At 42.8% G+C, this 20057-nt stretch overlaps 4 protein-coding genes across 7 annotated transcripts; 2 read left to right on the top strand and 2 right to left on the bottom strand.

Moving 5' to 3' along the window:
• Positions 1-611: 611 nt before the first annotated feature.
• On the bottom strand, positions 612-1929 carry Prosalpha4 (Proteasome alpha4 subunit). The gene is made up of 3 exons (NM_080353.5): positions 1680-1929; positions 1373-1602; positions 612-1307 (listed from the first exon to the last, which is right to left on the bottom strand). The coding sequence occupies exons 1-3, from the start codon at positions 1779-1781 to the stop codon at positions 890-892; spliced, it is 750 nt and encodes a 249-aa protein (NP_525092.1). The 5' UTR covers positions 1782-1929; the 3' UTR covers positions 612-889.
• Positions 1930-2018: 89 nt separating this feature from the next.
• kat80 (katanin 80) lies at positions 2019-11192 on the top strand. 3 transcript variants are annotated; one of them, NM_078639.3, is made up of 11 exons: positions 2019-2083; positions 2446-2666; positions 3508-3635; positions 3698-3915; positions 7619-7960; positions 8085-8220; positions 8858-9925; positions 9994-10127; positions 10196-10285; positions 10350-10424; positions 10484-11192. In NM_078639.3, exons 2-11 carry the CDS (start codon positions 2633-2635, stop codon positions 10716-10718), a joined length of 2460 nt encoding a protein of 819 aa, NP_523363.2. In that variant the 5' UTR covers positions 2019-2083; positions 2446-2632; the 3' UTR covers positions 10719-11192. The 3 variants fall into 3 exon arrangements, with proteins under 3 accessions (NP_523363.2, NP_001285317.1, NP_727940.1); NM_001298388.1 differs by lacking the exon at positions 2019-2083 and having other exon boundaries at positions 2282-2666; positions 9997-10127; NM_167488.2 differs by lacking the exon at positions 2019-2083 and having other exon boundaries at positions 2282-2666.
• On the bottom strand, positions 4384-7248 carry Mfe2 (peroxisomal Multifunctional enzyme type 2). Of its 2 annotated transcripts, NM_132881.3 has the most exons (3): positions 7103-7248; positions 5971-6758; positions 4384-5674 (listed from the first exon to the last, which is right to left on the bottom strand). In NM_132881.3, exons 2-3 carry the CDS (start codon positions 6677-6679, stop codon positions 4587-4589), a joined length of 1797 nt encoding a protein of 598 aa, NP_573109.1. In that variant the 5' UTR covers positions 6680-6758; positions 7103-7248; the 3' UTR covers positions 4384-4586. The 2 variants fall into 2 exon arrangements, with proteins under 2 accessions (NP_573109.1, NP_001285318.1); NM_001298389.1 differs by lacking the exon at positions 7103-7248 and having other exon boundaries at positions 5971-6795.
• Positions 11193-11661: 469 nt separating the features above from the next.
• Positions 11662-12957, top strand: CG12507 (uncharacterized protein). Its single transcript, NM_132880.3, has 2 exons — positions 11662-12171; positions 12372-12957. Exons 1-2 carry the CDS (start codon positions 11705-11707, stop codon positions 12817-12819), a joined length of 915 nt encoding a protein of 304 aa, NP_573108.2. The 5' UTR covers positions 11662-11704; the 3' UTR covers positions 12820-12957.
• Positions 12958-20057: the final 7100 nt, after the last annotated feature.

The following is a 20057-nucleotide window of genomic DNA, read 5'->3' as shown; positions in this document are numbered from 1 at the left end:
TTTCCAATTAGAATTGGAATAAGTTCGTACTCTTAACTTGCTAACAAGTTGATTTTTAATGCAAAACTTTTCGCAGACAACTTTTCGACAAGAACAGTGCTGCCAGACTGTCAGACCGGCACCTTACTGGCGTGTTTTTATCACATTTTCTAATATTTCCAAGCTATTGAAATATTCCAAAGCTTTCTATCTGCACATTCTTTTTATATAGGTGTTCCCAGAAAATCGCCTTAGCATGGAGAGTCGTGCTAATACGGCGTTGCCAGACTGTCATTGCATTTCTTGTTGCTCTTTGCAAGAGCCCGCCAAATGAAATTTTTATTTGAATACAATTTATTTTTTTCTTCCCCCGTTCTTTTGCTTGTATAATATCCCAACTGGAAAATGTGTACTTTTCAATTACGAAACATGTACAATATATAGCAATAAAGTCCAGTAAAATCGTGGTATGTTTACAATTACTTTTTTGGGCCTGATGATACGTTGCCATTAAAGTGCAATGTCATACCACTAATGTAAGTTTTTTAACCCTTTATACCCCCCAATAGCTTGCCCATAATCCTCCCGTGAACAATCTTGAATCCCAAATGCAAGAACAAAGTTCGAATATTCAACAGGAGCTCCGCCTAATGTATGATGACGCATGTATTTTATACAGATCAAATATTTTCATACCGTTTTACAGGGTTCCGAAGAATAGAAAGTGGTAATTAAAAAAAGTATGCATTCGGTTCACCGAATTCAATTTGAATCGTTTTCCAAGTCAAATCAGGTTGGCTACAATGAGCAGACAGAATGTGGGCGGCGACACCAGATAGTGTCGCCGAATGCATGGAAAGCGATTCAATGCAACGGCCTTCCATCGAAGAAGTGTCCCAGCTGCTGGGTGTTACTTTTTCTGTTTCTTCTTCTCGAGCTCCTCCTCCTTCTCCTTCTCGATGATCTTAACATAATCGGTAATGACATCGGTGTCCAGCATTTTCAGTGGCTTGCCGTTCTCCATGATGGCCACCTCCAGATTGTTCTGGCCTGACTGCGCCACCTCGAGCAGCGCACGGATGGCCAGTTTGACGGCTCCGTGCTCGTTGGCCACCTCCTCCTCGCGGTAGGACTTCTCGAAGAACTCGCGCACAACCTTTGCCGATCGCCCGGTGGCGTTAGCCTTATACTCGTAGAAAATGCCCGACGGCTCAGTCTGGAACAGATGCGCAGAGCCATCGGCATCGAAGCCGCCAATAAGGCAGGAAATACCGAAGGGACGGCGGCCATTGCTCTGCGTGTATTTTTGTTTCAGCTGGGCAATGAATCTAAAATGAAAGGCCAAAACCATATAGAAGCTAATTTAGAGCGCAACTATTTCACAAATCCTCACCTGGTTATGTACTCGAGGGTCACGGGATCCTCGACATTGAGACGATGGCTCTGGCACTCCACCTGGGCACGATTGATCATGATGCGAGCGTCGGCCGTGAGACCGGCAAAAGCCATTACAACGTGGTTGTCGAGCATGCAAATCTTGCGCACCTTTCGATCCTCCTGCAGTTGGGCCACCGACTTCTTCTCCACGCCAAGCACAACGCAGTTGGCGCCGCGAACTCCGACCTGCGAGGCGAAAAATTGGAAAAGTCCATGTTTGTTTCGGTTTGGCGGCACTGCGAACGGTACTAAATTGCACTTACCGCAGTCGATCCCTTGCGAACGGCCTCCTGGGCATACTCCACCTGCAGGAGGTGACCGTCGGGAGAGAATATGGTTACAGCACGATCGTAGCGTGAGGACATCTTGTTGCTTTATTCAATAGCTGAGGTACTTGCAGAATATTAACTTATAGCTTTTTCCTTCTCGAATTCGCCAGGCAATGATGATGCTTTTTTGAGGAAATGCCGCAGTGTGACCGCAGCATGGGTTCGATGAAAATTACTAAATTAATACCGTTTCGCAGTGAACGATATATCGTTGCTGAAATCATGTATCAGAATCAATTCAATTCTTGTTACTTCAGTCTATTTAATATTCTATTCCATTTAGTCTATTTAAATATTTAATTTAATACTTTTGTAAACCGTTTTACAGCTTCAGGGCTGTAAATAATTTAGTAAAATATCAATTAATTTTTTTTCACATTATCTGTTATTATTGTTATTTAATAATACAAATTTATAATACAAATTATTTTCAATATATATATATATATATGTATTAATAATTATAACCAACGACTGTTACTTAAATGTACAAAATGCAATCGCTATGCCGGCCCTGGTAATCGGTGTTCATCGACAGCTTGCTGCAGCCCTCGTCGTCGCTGTAATTACAATGTGATGTGCATTTGTTTTTGTTAATAAGAATTGTCCGATTAAACATTTAGATTATCTGTTTTTAAACAATGCGATCACGGTGATATCGGTTCGTAAAGGTTTTACACACCGTGTGATTTTGTTTCAGTGCGTTTTGTTGTTCGTTTCGTAAATAAGTGGGCTTCATTTTGCCCAAAAAAGACGGGAGCCCAGACAGCTGATCACAGACTTTGGCTCACACCTGCTACAAAAAGATAATATTTATTCGAAAACCTGGCATTCGGATCGAATTTAGCAGCTGCCAGCGTATTTATATAAGAACAATTTGATTGATTATGGCGCTGCCCAGAAAACTGATATCCAAGATCTGTAAGTAAACCGAATGTTCGAAAGTACCGTTGTATATTCCCACACACACACAAGCACGTAGAAATACGACTGCATGTATATATGTGTGTGTGCGTGCGTGTTTGAAATCCTATCGTAAATTCTAGTGTTGCATGCAACTTCAGTAACTTTTAAAACAATACCACGCGTTCTTATAAACAATGCAGATATCCAATAGGAAAATCCCCAGGTGCACATATGTATGTATGTAGATACATATGAACATTGAGTGCAGCTGCAGCTGAATTGTTCGTTTTAAAGTAATTAATATCTTGTTTTACAACGCAATATCAATATCAAATAAACATCATACGGCTTCTTCAGACTTTAAAATAATATTTGTATATAGCCTTTAGAAAACTTCAATTCAATCCCAAGAACTATAGAAGTTCAAAAAGGTTTTAATCTGGGAACAAGTTTTCAATTTCTTTGAAATGCGTACATTTACGTACATATGTATGTACATATATACTGTACATATGTATGTATGTACATCGATTTCCTAGCTTTATTTTATCTGTTTTGCTTTTCAAAATACTAGTAATCCTTGTCATTCATAAATGTGGATAACGTAAAAGGTACTTATTTATTTATATCGACACAGTTTCCTTTGAAAAGATTCAAAAATCATTATAAAATTGTATTTATTGAGTATATACTAATACGAAAATATCATATTTTTATTATTATATATTTGTTGTAAGTTTTCCTTTTGATCTTGAAAAGCTGTTGTTTAAAGCATAGCTTAATCTGAACATACTAACTATATCATCATATCATGAAAACTTGCCGAAGAGGACTAACCAATTCTCATCCTTTGCAGACGATATAAAGGCACATGATAGCAGGGTCACGAGCCTTGATCTTGGCGAAACTGGACGAGTGCTGGTCACCGGAGGAGAGGATCGCAATGTGAACCTCTGGGCGATTGGTCAAAATGAGTGCTTTATGGTGAATATACTAACTACTTCCTAAATATATGTATGTACTAATCGGTGACCCTTTCCTTTCAGTCTCTGACGGGCCACAATCGTTCCATCGATTGCGTGCGTTTTGCTTATAAGGATAACTTTGTCTACTCCGCCGACGACATCGGTATAATCCGAAGATGGGATCTGAATTCACAGAAAATCTACTCCACGCTAAATGGCCACATGAAGAGTGTTCGCACTCTGGACTTTAACCCGTCTGGAGAATATGTGGTGTCCGGGAGCAATGATACCACCGTCAGGTGAGCCAAGGACCGATATATAAATAGTCAGAGTAACCCATGAGTCATTCGGAAGCTCTAGTTTCCTTATCAAGTGGCAGATTTAAAGTTTATTCGTTGATTGAAAAGGGATGGCGATATTCTCCCTCCCTCTTTTAGCTGTGCTTAATCCTATAGAATCGCGTATTTTGGGTTTAATAATCTACACAAAAGAAAAATCTCATATTTAGAAATTAGAAATTTTATATCGGTTTAATGCACATACATATTAGATGCATTGTATCTATATGGTCTTTTCTTAGATATCACTTGACCTATATATGTGTAAAACAAAGATAATATGACTCACTACATTGCACAAAAGGGGACAGGCTGACAAAGATAATATCACTTTGTGTTGTTTAGCTAAAGTTGATATTTCTTTTGGGATCTCATATATCTTATCTCTCAGATCTATTACATCCATGATCTTAAACAACATTGCATTTTCAGTTATGTGATGTTTTATTGGGAGTTTTATAAAAGTGTTACAAAAAAATACTTCTACCACCACGGGCGTTTAAACAATTGCATATGTATAGGCATATTTGTTATAGTGTATGTACAAAAAAAAACGGACGCGAAACGAATTATAAAGTCAATGATAATCCATTGCGACTAAGGCAGACTATGTGTCTCTAGGTGATCCGCGCTTACAGCTTGGCCTGTGAGCTCTTCAGGTCGACATAGGCGCCGGATATGACCTCCTTGCCGGTCTCCACGACCACGGTGCGGAAGTTGATGCGTGTGCCCTGCTTCCACAAGTCCACGCGCAAAGTCTGGCCCGGAATTACGGGTCCGGAGAAGCGCACTTTGACAGCCTTGAACAGAGCCGGGTTGTTGTCCGCAAACTGAGCGAGCACGGCGCGCACCGAGAAGCCCAGTGTGCAGAGTCCATGGAGGATGGGTGTCTTGAAGCCGGCCAGCAGGGCCATCTGGGGATCGATATGCAGGGGGTTCTTGTCGCCGGACAGACGGTACAGCGCCGCCTGGTCCTCGCTGGTCGTATACTGGACGGTTGCGTCCGGTTGGCGATTGGGCGCCGGCTGCAGCGGAACTACACCAGCGATGGGATCCTTCTTGCCTCCGAATTTGCCAGCGCCGACAATGAAAGTGGTGCTCTGGTTGCGCACCAACAGGCGGCCACTTTCGTCGAACGACTCGCTATTGGTGACGACCACGGCGCCGGATCCCTTGTCCATAACATCGAAGACCTTGCCGTTGGTCAGCAAAGTGCCACTGGTGGGCAGATCGTCAACGATCTCTAGGTACTGTTCGCCGTGCAGAATGTTGCTGAAGTCCACTTGGCTGTTGGGCAAAGCCTTGCTGAGCAGCTTGTCGGTGGACATTTGCAGCAGAAGGCCGGGCAGAACGAAGAAAGTTGGAATGGCGGCGAAATCGGCATCGTTTTCGTACAGGAAGCGCATGTCCTTCGCGTTTTTGACGGATGCCCCAATGCCCAGGGCGTAGGTAATAAGCTCTTTGCTATTGAACTCGAAGGCATCCTCGATGGCGTCGCCGCCGCCTTCCTTGAGCTTCTCAAGCACTTCCAGCAGGGTGCCGGAGGCCTCTGCGATGGCACCCAAGTGCTTGGCCTTGGACATGTCGGTCACATTCGACCACACATCCTTGACGTACTCAATGGTCACGGGGTCGTCCAGCGAAGGACGCAGCACAGCGCCCTTGCCGCGAACCATGTGCAGCTTGGTGGCCCAGCCGGCGGCACTCTCGATATAGCTACCTGTGGATCGGAGAAGAGGGAGAGAGAAAACGTTTAATAAACCCTATATATACACACATGTACACATATTCCTGATAAACGGTCTAAGTTCAAACGCTATCAGTATGAATTTCCCTAATCAGGCAGATTATGTTGACCATTTGGATTGGACTACTGGACATATTAAAGATGACTTAGCAGTGGTTGGCCAAAAATTGCATAATTTTGTAGTTCTCAAAGGGTTAAATTGATACAAATTGATATGATAATCAATTCTGAGATAATGCAATTCTCGCATAACTTCGGATCCCACTTACCATTATCCTCGCAGGACTCGTGGCACAAGTAGGCCACTACGGGAGCAATCAGCTTGGGCTTCAGCTCGTTGAAGAGAATGTCGGGCAGAATGCCCTCGGTCATTCGACTGGCGGCAGTTGGCACGATGACGTTGCAAAGAACATTGTTGCGGGCTCCCTCGATGGCAACCGTGTTGGCCAATCCGATGAGGCCCATCTTGGCGGCAGTGTAGTTGACCTGCCCGAAATTACCATAGATGCCCGAGTTGGACGATGTCATGATGATGCGGCCATAGTTCTGCTTCTTCATGTACGGGAATGCCGCCTGGGTGCACTTAAAGCTGCCCTTCAGATGGACATCGTTGACCAGATTCCAGTCCTGTTCGCTGGTCTTCACCAGACTCCTGTCGCGTAGAATGCCGGCATTGTTGACCAGGATATCGACGCGTCCGAAAGCTTTGATGGCCGTCTCGATGACCTTTGCCCCATCGATTACCGAGTTGTAGTCGGCCACCGCCTCGCCGCCGGCCTTACGGATCTCATCCACCACAATGTCGGCGGCCCGCTGCGATGCTCCATCGCCGGAGTGGGTGCCACCCAGATCGTTGACCACCACCTTGGCGCCACGCTCCGCGAAGAGCAGTGCGTACTCGCGGCCCAAACCGGCACCAGCTCCCGTCACCACCGCCACACGGCCATCGTAACGAAGTTTTCCATCGGATGAGGACATGGTCTGTCTATTGGTCAATAGCAATCGCAATTTCTGGTTTCGCTGCACAAATCCGGTCTCTGCGGCAACGCTTTTTCGGCTGTAAAACACGAATGAACCGATGAAAATAAACTGGTTGGCTAATAATCGAACAAGAAAGGAGAGTAGCACTACTTTTCAATCGTACTTAATCTCAAGCGATAATGCTATCTGCCCTGCCCTCGCATATGTGAGTGTAACTCTGGACTCTTCGGCTGAAGAACGTTACCCAGGCGATATGGTCCAAGTCCAGGGGTTCACGGTTCATAGTCAAGTGCTTTTCGGATGGCACCGAAATCGCCGAAATCCGAGATACAAGATACATTTGCACAGTGACGACAGCACAGTTATTCGAACCGCGTGAAATGGCCCACACACACACACATTAAACAAGGGTTAACTTACAGTTCTCGTAGATTCGCCGTATGATGGTATGGTATGCCCGAATATGCACAGATTAACCCAGTATCAGTGGTACAAAGTGCATCACTATTCGCTGCCGAGATAATTTTGCAATCGTTTAATCGGTTCAACCCATGAAAATGCACTAAAATATACTGCCCGCATTCATACGTTTGTGAGCACTAGAAAGTAGTGCCGTCAAAATGCTGGAAAGCAGTGCATCGCGGACGTAAACCTCGGTTCGGAACTTCGCTAAGCCGTAGCAAAGACTCCAACCCGTTTTCATTTTCCAGACGATTAAATTTAAAAATGAACAATTATGGAAATTACACTTATCTTCCACATTTCAAATTCAACTATGTCTCTTTATTTAACATAGAAATGTATAAAACAACAATAAATTGAGCAACAATAAATGAATTAACTAGGAGATTACATATATTATTGAAACTTTATGAATTACATATGCTTTGTTGCTTATTTAGCAAACTATTAACTTTCATATGTCTGCAATCTCAGGCTTTGGGACGTGCAGAACGAAAACAACTGCATTAAGGTATGTCGCGGCCACATGTCCCACGTGAATTCCGTAAAATTCTCGCCGGATGGTCTTTGGATTGCCTCTGCTGGCCTGGAGGGTTCCATACTCATCTGGGACATACGGAAGAGCAAACAGATAATGGAGTTCATAGCCGATCCGCCGGTTACGGCTATCACATGCGTGCAATTCCATCCGTTTGAGTTCCTGCTGGCCGCCGGTCGCGTCGATGGCACCGTTTCCATTTACGATCTGGAACACCAGCAGCTCGTCTCGCAGACCACGCACTTCTATGGCCAGGCCATCAGGTGTATAACCTTTAGGTGAGTCCTGCAAAGAATAATCCGCAATCGTGAATTGATTTATGAAAAGAAATAGTAATATAGTAATTTTGCCAAAAAGTGCATAAATTCTAATTATCTGCATGTTAAACTTTATTTATTTCAGTGACAATGGCGAGTGCCTTTTTGTTGGCAGTTCTTCGGGCATTTCGGTAATTGGATGGGAACCGGATCGTGAGCTGGACCATATAAAAAGCACCTGGTCCTCCTTGGCGGACATGAAAGTGGTCAACAATAAGTTGGTAAGTGAAAGCACTTACTCATTAAGCGAAGCACCCTTCCAAATCTCGTCATCCCCGTTATCTTTTTTGACAAAAATAATCAGTATTTTGGTCAGAATATTCTAAAAAATGGTCCAAATATGGAGTGTCATACCTCGTTGAGTTTGTTTTTTTAATCCAAATCGATTTGCATTCAAATTTGGGAATTCTAGGTTTTTTAAATTTTTTGCAAATTTTGATGATAAAATTTTGATTATAAAAAAGGCGAAAAATTGGCCAAAAACTAATTTTACAAAATCCGTCCAAAAGTGAAAGGGGTGGTTAGTATTGGTAATTAGGAGCACAAAACGGTATTTCTTTTGGCGGTGTGGCCATTTTTAGTCAAGTTATACCCAGAAAACCAATCTTAAATATTGCATTTTATGCCAAAACTGGTTTCACTGATTTTATGCGAAAAAAATAATCGGTATTTTGAGCAAAACATTAAAAATAATGGCACAAATATGGAATGTCATAACTTGTTGAGTTTCCGAATCAATTCGCATTCAAATTTAGGAAATCTAGGTTTTTCACTTTTTGAAAAACCAATCTTAGATCTTAAATGTAAAATGTCTACAAATGGAATATCCAATAAAAACCATTGCACTTCCTTTTGTAGATCTGTGGTTGTCATGAGATCGACACCGTTTCAATCAACACCATCAGTCTGGATCGAGTGATACCATTCTATCAGCCGCCAAACTCACTACCCAACTTTAAGCACAACTCGACGAACCGAAAGAGCTTTACACGTGGCAACCAGAAGTTCAGGCTGTCAGTTGGCGGTGCCAAGCCGGCACAGGTGCAGGAGGAGCACGAGGGCGACAAGAGTGGATTGTCCTCGCCCAACTATAGTCTGGAGGTTGTGAACGAGGCGGTGCTGGAGTCGGCGGAGACTTCTCCAATGTCCTCGTTGCCACCTGTCCACTTGGCTTCGATGGCCGGATCGTCGGCGGACTTGGCGCCGCATCATGTCGTATATGGCGGAGCAATCGATTCTGCCCTAAGGCAGGGTAAGTACTCCAGAGTGCCTGATAATATGGCCAGCTATGGCAGTAGTTACGGGGCCATCGATACCCGCCTGATGTCCTTGAACGAACCCAGTTCACTGCACAAGCCGGACATTTACAATCTATATCCGCTGGACAAGAACGAGGAGGCGGATGTGCAGCAGTTGGAGTTCAATCTGAACGATAGCAATCCGCCAATACTCAACAACTATGATAACTACGAAATGGCCGAGGACTTTCCGGTCAATCAGAACCTGAACTACATTACCAATAACTATAAGCCAGTGCCCGCAACCTCCACGATCAACGCCTCGTCCAAGTCGATCAAGAAGACCACTACCACCACCCTGCACAAGAGGACAACGAACAACATGGCCGGCGCGAAGCAGACGTCCACGGGCATCTTTGGTGGCAGCAAGCTAAGCCAGGTCTCCTCGGTCAGCTCCATGGAACTGCACAAGCTGGACGACAACATGGTACTGAAAAAGTCCTCCTCCTCGAATGTCGTCAACAAGAACAAGCGGCCAATGGGCTCGGCCCAGAGTCAGTTCAGCAAGGAGAACAATCAACAGAAAAATATCAATGTGGAGATCATCACAAAGCCACCGATGCGATCCCGCACCACCCTGGATATGCGTACGTCGCACCAGGCTAAAACTCAGGAAAAGCAAATTCACGTGAGTGCTTAAAAACTTCGCTTGGTGCCCTTTATTTAATTAATTAATTAATTAATTAATTATTCCAGCAGCAGCAGCCAATGAACAATCGCATTATAATGGATGATCACGACTTCGATATGCTCTCGAGATCACACGAGGCTGTGCTGCAGGAGCTGAGCAATCGTCAGTCTAGCCTGGATTTGCTGCGGCACGCAACAAGGTAAGTATTGGTTAAACGGTCTATTTGAAACATTCGATCGATTGACACATCCATTGGTAATCATGTAGGTCTCACGATGTGCTGGGCGCATTAAGGCAGGCAAGGAGCTGTGGCAAATCCATTTTCATAGATCTACTCGGAGCCATACTGGAGAAACCGTAAGCATAATATTATAAATATTAAAGCGACAGCGATAACAATAGGAGTTTAATCCCATAACAGGTCCTCGTGGAACTTGGACTTCTGCATGTTTGTGCTGCCAGAGATTTACGAACTCTTGCAAAGCCAACACAAGTTGTAAGTATGGATAAACATAAACGAAAAGGTAGCCCAAGTAATCCCAATCTGTATTTTAGCCACTTTACGAGAGCCTGTGATACCCTGCGTATTATATTGTCGAACTTCTTGCCAACTATACAGGAGAACCTCGATTCCTGGGCCGCCAATGGCCTGGGCGTCGATGTGACACGCGAGGATCGACAGAGGAAGTGCGCCGAGTGCCAGCGGTGGTTGTTGCAAATCAAGAACCTGCCCGAGAGCACACACTTTGGGTCCACGCTGTCACAATTACAAAACATAATTATTTTCTAAGGGCAACGCATATCCAGCTGTAGATGCTCCTCGGCGTTCAAATCAGCTCTTGAACGGTACAAAGATCGTCAACAAAAGAAAACCACCAGCTTCCCAAAGCCTGATTACGAAATCCAGTGTCCTGGGGAGTGGCCTCATTTGTCGCTCTAAGCTGCCAAACTAAGGAATTTTAAACAATCGTTTCCGGAACAGCAGCTCTAAGACGAGCTCTTCCGAACGCTGTTTATCCAACATTAACATTAACCTTTCGGCCATCTATTCATCGTCATGTTGCGATGAAGTCAACTTGTGAACTAAGAAAGTTACGTATGATTTCTTTCGACACAAGCTAATTTCAGCAGACCATGATGATTGAAAAATGGGCCTTAGTTATTTAATGATTTGTAATATTAATTTGTTATGCAAACTAATTTATATAATAATTATTTACCTATACCTAAGTCCCAAAATTTGAAAATATATAAAAGAAAACATACGTGAATTCTATAAACTATTTGCGATCAAATATTCTTTTAGGTAAGTACACTTTTCAGAGTTTACGACTAATCTAAAAAAGTTCATGGCGATCTAAAGCAAATGTACATATATGTGTATGGTAAAGGTATGTTGGTGAAAGAAAGAAATGAATAAAATTAGATTGTTAAAAGGTAGCTGATTTATCTGTTTTTGTTAGATTGCAACTAAACTAATGGCTTTACATGCATTTAGCACACAGAGTAGTGCAATCAGAGAAGTTCTATATTGTTTATATTATTATGCTTATTTTTGTGCAAGCGGTGAAATCGGGGAATGTACTGCGAGTATTGCGGTTCACTGCTCCAATAGAATGACCAACAAAGCAGCCAGAACAAACGGCTTTGAAGTTCAACTTACCATGTCGCCGAATCATTGTAGCGTTTAATGCCCAACCTTTCAATAGAGTTTTGCAGCGATTAGTGGAGCACTTCGACCTGGCACTCCGAGCGCATCGGCTGTACTTCTGCACGATGTCCGAGAATAGAGTAATCCATATGTGGATGCGATGTCTGATGCCACTGCTGCTGGCCAACTGCATTGCGGCGAATCCCAGTTTCGAGGATCCTGACCGTAGTTTGGATATGGAGGCGAAGGACAGCAGCGTGGTGGATACTATGGGCATGGGCATGGGCGTCCTGGATCCTACGCAGCCAAAGCAGATGAATTACCAGAAGCCGCCATTGGGTTACAAGGACTACGATTACTATCTGGGATCTCGACGAATGGCAGATCCCTATGGGGCCGATAATGATCTGAGTGCCTCGTCCGCCATTAAGATTCATGGCGAAGGCAATTTGGCTTCGCTAAACAGGCCAGTCAGTGGTGTCGCCCACAAACCACTGCCCTGGTATGGCGATTATTCCGGCAAACTGCTGGCCAGTGCTCCCCCGATGTACCCGTCCAGGTCCTACGATCCCTATATTCGCCGCTACGACAGGTGAGTGTGTGTTCAAGTAAACCGAAACTATCGCAAGAAGATAGTTCATCTGGACAGTTTTTTCTCAGAATCTGATAATTAGTTTAACAAAAAAATGAATATTGGAAAAAAATGATTATGAAATTAATCTTAACTGAATATGAAATTCTGCTCTTCTCTATTATTGTCTTTACTATTATTAAACTATTAAATTTTTGCAGATATGATGAGCAGTACCATAGGAACTATCCACAGTACTTTGAGGACATGTACATGCACCGGCAACGTTTCGATCCGTATGATAGCTATAGTCCCCGGATACCGCAGTATCCGGAACCCTACGTTATGTATCCCGACCGCTACCCGGATGCCCCGCCTTTGAGGGATTATCCGAAATTGCGGCGCGGATACATCGGTGAACCCATGGCGCCCATCGATTCCTACAGCAGCAGCAAGTACGTCTCTTCGAAGCAGTCCGACCTGAGTTTTCCGGTTCGTAACGAACGCATCGTATACTACGCCCACCTGCCGGAAATCGTACGGACACCATATGATAGTGGATCACCGGAGGATCGAAACTCGGCGCCTTACAAGCTGAACAAGAAGAAAATCAAAAATATTCAGCGGCCTTTAGCGAATAATTCTACCACGTATAAAATGACATTGTAGAAGGGGATTTTAGAATGTAAGATCCATTTTTTTTTTTCATTATTCGTATGCATTTGTATTTGTCACCCATGGAAATTAGCACCAAGTTCAGTGTACCAGCACATTGATTAAAAATATCGAGGTGAGCTTATTAGCAATTTTGATGATTTTTCATAGATTTGCTTTTAAATTGTTTCACTCACTTCTCATAATTCATAAGGTTCTTTTTTTTTTGTTGATTTATAGGATCAATATAAGCGCATAAACTATACCATATTTGAATAATAAATTTTTTTGAAAGTATAATCGAACACAAAAGGAATTAAATTGACTGCTAATAGCGTATATTAATTCTAAATCCAATGAAATTATAAAAAAATAATACAATTATACTCTAAAAGTTGCCCCACTTAAATTGAATTAAGTTATTCTCCTCCACTCAAACGTGTAAAAAAAAAAAACTTTCAAAGCAAATAAAGCCCATTCACAACTTGCCAGGTTTGGTTTCTTTTGACCAAGTTTCATTTACGTATATGGATTTATTGAAGACCCGGCAAAATTACGTCCATCGGTTCGAGATCCCCAGAGTCTCGTTAATTACGCAACGCCATTACTTTGACTTTTGTTTCGAACTAGGGGGATGTGGATGTGGATATTAAAGTTTGCGATTTGTGTAATTTAACTTTTTCGCTGTCTCTGCAAGCAAACAAGAAGGATTCGTAATTATTTACAAACATGCATATGTACATATGTATATCTATACTCGCTTCGTATAAACGAGTATGCTCACATGGTGTACACATGGAAGAAGGTCAAAAGGTCCATTCATCCTGGAGCTTTATGTGTGTTTGGGTCTTGGTCTCGTTTTCCTTGTCGTTTTGACACAAGAGGAGCAAAAGAGCTATTATGGTGCCCAATACCAGCGACAACAAATACTTGTGTAATGCATGAACACGTACGGCTAATTAATGTCCTTTTTTTTGTTTTTTTTTTTGGAGCTAAGCTTGTCGGCGAAAATCGGCAGATGTAGTTGCCAATGGTGTAGGGCGATTTGTCAAGAGGTTTGATTACATCAATCGAAACTCATATTGGTCATGTCACAAATTAATTGAAGGGTAATAATTAAAACAAGCAATACAAGCTGACTAACCCATACTTTTTTGCCCAAACTCCGTTTAGGCCCATCTTTAAGCCAAGTAGTTTTATGAACATAATAATCTTCAAAGTATGTTTGCAAGTAAACTATCTTCGTAACCCAAAATAAATAAACTAACTCTATCTGAAGATACAGATACCAAATCAAAACTTAAATTGCAGTTTCTTGTGTTAGGCAGGGTATTCCCATGTCTACTACATGATTAAGAAAGCCACGCGGCTGTCTGTCCTGTGTTTGTCCATTTTACGAGCTGTGCTTCGCTGTCCTTTCCTCCTTCGGCATTTCCGTGTTATTACTCACAACTTGACACGGACATTTTCACAGGTCACAGCCACGCACACATGAACTCATGCACACACACACACACACACACACCCATGAATCCGGGAGCGCAGGACAATTGCCGTCCTTGTGGGACATTTTGCATGACGATGCGAAGCGAAGGACTTGCGCTGGAATTGGAAATGGAAGTGAGAGTGAGGGGTGGCCACCTAATGAGCGCACACCACCCATCGAATGAAATGTAACAGGCGAGGATGGATTCCCACAGCACAGGTCAACAAAATAGATCTCACTGGAGTACCATAAATGGAAAGCAACATTTCGATAGTATTATGTATAAAATGTAAAGCAAACCTTAAATTATATTAATTAACTAATCAATTTGATTGACATTTCTTTTAGAGCCCAAATCATATGCACCTAGCTTCTTGCCCGCTGCTGTTCGTGTAGCCACATATATCCAAAGAACAAGGCAATTCGGCTGCTTTGTGGATCTCGGGCTTGGCAAGAAAAACAATAACAATGATGCACGCGATACTTAACAAACTTTTGCGCCGGGCGGCTCCATAATTAGAATCATTGAAATAGCCATTCAACGTTCATTTGCTCTGACAGGGAAATCGGCCTTTTCTGGCCAAAAGCTGAGCGCTGGAGCTGGATGCTTTAGTTGAGGATGTGCCTTTACCTTTGGGGGAACACGGGCTAACTGGCTGCCTGGCTCCCTGGCTGGCTGGAGGACCTCGATGGCCAAATGGCACGACATATGCCCCATGATTTTTGTGGGCGTATTCGGAGGTGTTGTGGCAAATGAGAAAACAATGCCCGAATAACGACTCTCCGATGTGCATTAAAAGATTTATTTCCCTCCGAATAAATGAAGTTTTTCTTTATGGCCCCGGTCTCGACAGTACTTTCCACATGGCTGGCACTGCCGCAGCCACTTCCGCCAACAGGATGCTACTGATTTTGGACCGTCATGGGGAACCATCTTGACCACCTTATGGCATAGGCGTCGTACTTTGATGGGACATAAAGTACGCTTGGAGCCATTCATTCTCCACTCCTTGCGGACAACTGTTTCCACTGTAATCGCCGAATAGTTAAATTCGCTCTAGTTACTTATTGCGTAGAGAGTGGAGAGTAATGCCTGCCTTTCCGCATTCACATGTCAACAAATCACCGAAAATTTATTTGTCTACCCCGGCTAGACTTGCACGTAATTAGGCAACCAAGGTACAAACGACATAAAGAAACCTATAAAAATTCCACTTCCCTATTAGAGTGTCAACGCCGGAGTGCCCAAGTTGAATGTCCTTAATTGATGGAGTGGCGCCCAACGATGGATGGGGATGTGCTCCAGGAAGCTAATCATCGCTGGAGTAACTCGCAGTTTCATGTTCACGAAATCACTTTAAAGAACTCTTAGGAGATTTTTGATAAAAAGAAAGTTTGTCTTACTGGACTCGATTTAAGTTAGGGGGCTGGTTTTTATAAGGTTTTGTAAGCCAATTGGTATTTGCTAGCTTAATCTCAATTCTCTAGTTTTTGTAGGTCGGACATGACCAGATCGGCTCAGCTTATGATCCGAACATAAATTTATATATTTAATATATAAATTATACATCTTACATAATATTCAACGAATCTAGTACATATAACATTTTACTTTTCGTGTAACAGGTACAAAAATCTCAATAAGAAAACTATAGATGCCTCTATTTGTACAAATGCTTTATATTTCAGCTATAACTTAATTTAAGCTAAAACTTAGAAGGTTTTCAGCATTTTTTAATGTGGCTTGAAAATATATTTTCTTTTTTTTCTAACTTAAAGGTCTGGTATTTGATTCGCTACACTTGAAGTGCAATGACTAACGTGCCAAAAACCTTCTTACTGATTAAATCAAGTAAATGTGGACTGAGTTGAAATACGAGTGAAATTAAATATGTATTATTTCGCCGGAAGAGCGAAGTGGAATCGTATTATAACACCTATGATTGACCTTCTGCATTCTGGCCAGCTCATTAATAATACTGCTCATTTGATAAATACAATTCGGTGGGATAAACAGTTTGTTTGGCCCTTGCCTCTGTATCTTTGTATCTTTGTATCTTTCGGATACATTCACGATGAATAACTGCTCACTTATTCTTGTTTGTAATTACCAGTTGGCCAGTCTGTCCCAAAGCGGTGTCCCATCTGAATGGGTGGTGCAAATATGGCAGATATATCCTTCGTCCTTTGGTTTCCGTGTGAGTGGGAGTGCGTGGGCGGTGGGGGGGTTCTTCCGAGGGTGGGGCGAGCATAATTGTGGAAGGAGTGGTGCGTGCGGCCGGGCGGGCAAATGCAAAACCTATAAATCTTTATCCAGTCCGCATTATTGATTGGCACTGTGACCAGGACGCAGGACACGCAAATGGACATATGCTGGGCAATATTACGAATATTCATGCACAGGGAACGGTCGGTCAGTAATGTCAAATTTGCGGGGCGTGGATCTCTGGAACTTTGGAACTCTGATACCCTCCACCCTACTGATACGATGGCAGCGATGAGATTACCACCCTCAGGAAGCAAAAACGAAACTTGTTCGACGTCCCAATAATAGGATAAATAAATAATTCAAATAAATAACGCCGAAATAAAATCAAATGCAATGACGAGTTATGATGCCAAGCTCCTTGTACGAATATATTCTCCATTGTTGCTTGTATACGGTATCTACTTGTTTGGCTATGTGTCCCGAATGATTGGGGAGCTCGTAAATCACCGGCAAGGGGCAGATCGCAACCCTTGGTCCTTGATTAGAGAGGCAAAAGTAGGCATATACGATAGGATGCCTTTTGGCCACTCGAGTGTCAAGTGCCATGGGCATTCCGAGTGTAACGAAACAAGTGTGTAGTTTTGTATATGCGAGTATGTTGTTGTATCTGGTGTAGCTGGTTTGTCATAAATATTCCGTCGTCTGTGCTGTGTGCAAAAAAAAAAAAAAATTTATCATTTGTGTCAGAGTTTGTTAATTATTTATGTCGACGACTATGCCTCATATTTTGCTCTCTTGCGATCTGATTTATGTGGCTGCTGGAAAAACTATGCGTCGCTTTGCCTGGGGACTTGCGTGACATGTGACATTATATGACAAGTGCTGCATAGCAAAGCAGCGGTATTAATTTAGATAAACAAACTGATTTATTGTCCGGCCAAATTCTCGACCAAATCCATATCCATGCGCAGAGCGGTACGCTTCGCCAGAATGGCGAGTCGTCGTTAGTCGTTAGTCCGATTCGATTCGGTTTTTGGGGTTCGATCTCGTCGGCGAGTGAAGTGCAATAAAGTCGAATTTAATTGCCCGTTTGAAATGAGCAAACTTAATGGACAATGACTCATTAACACTGACACGTCAAACAATAATGGCGTGTCTGGGATGTTTGACCGAAAAAGGAGGGAAAGCGGCAAACGGCAAGGCGGAAATTGAAATAACGTTCTTCCTGCGAAAATGCTACGCACTATACACCATACTATATATATATGAGACACGTTCAGGTCCATGACAAAAGCCCGCCTTCTCCACATTGGCACATCAAAAGGACTCCGCACATCGCACAAAAAAAAGCAATTAAGCGTTGAAAGCAATCTTAAGCGCCGCTGACGGTGACAGTAAAGACAAAAGGGAGGGTGTGCCCGAGCCACTGCCTCCATGTCCTCCATGTCCTCCATATCCTCCATGTCGTCCTCATGTGAACTCCGATGTCTGCCGCGTGGTGCGAGTGAGTGGAAGCCCTTAAGGATGTGACATGAAATGCTTATCAGCAGGCACAGGCATAGCTCACATGCACTGGCAAAAATATCCTGACACAAATTAACTAAAACCTACAAATCATAGTATTTTCCTTTCCATTAACACGTGCAAGGTCCCTTTGAGCGGTTGTACACATAGTGACGAAGGACACCGATAGTAGCTCTAGCCATTCATATAAGATAATGATATATTTTTTCGTAAAGCGAAATAATAAATAAGTAAGTACTCTTCCGTCACAAATTTGATATCAAACGGCATGGACGTGCGTTCGTCACTAGTTTAAAATCAGGTTAGGATGTGTTTTTGCTTGCAGCGAATCTCTTTTAGTGCTGATCTGATTAAATATATATATCAATTGCTTTGAAAATGCCATTGTTTATATTATGGCGCATTCCAGATAGCTATACACTTTTTTTTTCTAAATGTAAACACCCAGTTTTTCGCGTAGAAAACGAAACTCACCCCACACGCACAGCGAAGACAGTACGCCTAGGAAATTAGTTTTCCCACAGATAAAACTCTGTGTGTGTCAATTAAGCAGGCAATGGACAATGGACAAGGGCCAACCCATCCGCATCGAATGAGTTCGATCAAAATGTAGCTGGCGTAGAGCTCTTTAAATGTTTTTTTTTTTTTTTTGCCTCCTGCCCCCAAAAATCAGCTCACTCCTTCGATTCTGAGAGCTAGCTCTACATACATACATATGTATTTGGCCCGTTTGTTTGTCCACAAAATTATTCGCCAGCCATCGATTGGCGGCGACTAATGAATAATGCCTGATTTCGCCTTCATTGCCTGAGGGAATCTGCCGCTGTCCATACAAATGAGGACTGCCAAGTGGCAAGTGGCATGTGGCAAGTGGCTAGTGGCAAGTGGCATTGTGGAAAGTGCCAAGACAAGTGGCTTGGATTTTGCCATTCCGGTGACCTTTTTGCGCATTTCATTGCCAATATATGCTCTTAAACATACGCGCCACGTTTAATTGTTGTGCCATAAAAACCAACGAGCAATTATCACTTTCATACCAACTAAATGAATCGTCGCGATTTATGATTGTAACGAAAATTGTTTAGTATTCTGTCCGTATGTCGAGATATGCAAAGCAATAGATACTGTCACATAATTAGCGTACTTACACAGGTGATTTTAAACTACTTAAACCATAAAAACACTTAGATATTGAGGGGAAACATTTAATTACAGGTGATGCGGCTAATGTTCTTCTCGTTGACTGATCAAAAAAAAAAAAAACAACGGAAATCTGTGTAGAAAGAGCGCCAAAAACAGAAGATATATTTCACAGCACATGCCCTGGTCACATCTGTCCCAAAATAAGGCCAAAATTACGTTACAAAATTGGAGGAACGTAGGCGGAAAATGGAAACATGCGGGGTGAGTTGCATATTTCAAGGAGCCGGGCAATAATTTCCCGTTTTCGAAGTGAAAGTGGGGAGGGGGGGGGCGTTCGTTTGGGTGTGGTTAGCTCGGCCCCCCCCTCCCTGCAAAATATAGCTTTAAAAGGCCTTGTCCCAAGCTGTTAGAAGAAGGTAATTGCTATAAAATTGCTTTGTAATTGCTTACTAGAAACAAATAGCCGTCACATTAATAAAAAGCAACAAAAGAAGCAAAAAAAAAAAAAAAATGGGCTGCTGTTGTTGCTCAAAAGCAGGACACAGTGACGTGGGTCCCACGAGCCGGATCTATTTGGTACCGGGCGTTGAACCGCTTTATTTAATTAGACGCTCACAAACCAATTAATCAATTTGCGCCCGAGCGCCGCCCCTTCACCACAGCTACTGTTCCATTTTAAAGTACTTTCAGGATTTTCAGGACTTCCAAGGACCTTCGTAAACAAAAACACCACCACCACCACGCGCACTTGTTGTTGTCCCCGTGTATTGTCAATGTCAAATTATGTACACTTTTATGCCAAAATAAAGTGATGCTGGGATGGCATTTCTTGCCATTCTTGTTGAAACGACGACAAGCCAAGCCAAAAATGTAATGAAGAGTAACTTTGGC

This window comes from Drosophila melanogaster, chromosome X (assembly GCF_000001215.4).
Source record: "Drosophila melanogaster chromosome X".
In the NCBI taxonomy this organism is placed as follows: Eukaryota; Metazoa; Arthropoda; class Insecta; order Diptera; family Drosophilidae; genus Drosophila; species Drosophila melanogaster.
The sequence above is the reverse complement of the archived record's forward strand: the minus strand, read 5'-3'. Positions and strand labels throughout refer to the sequence as shown.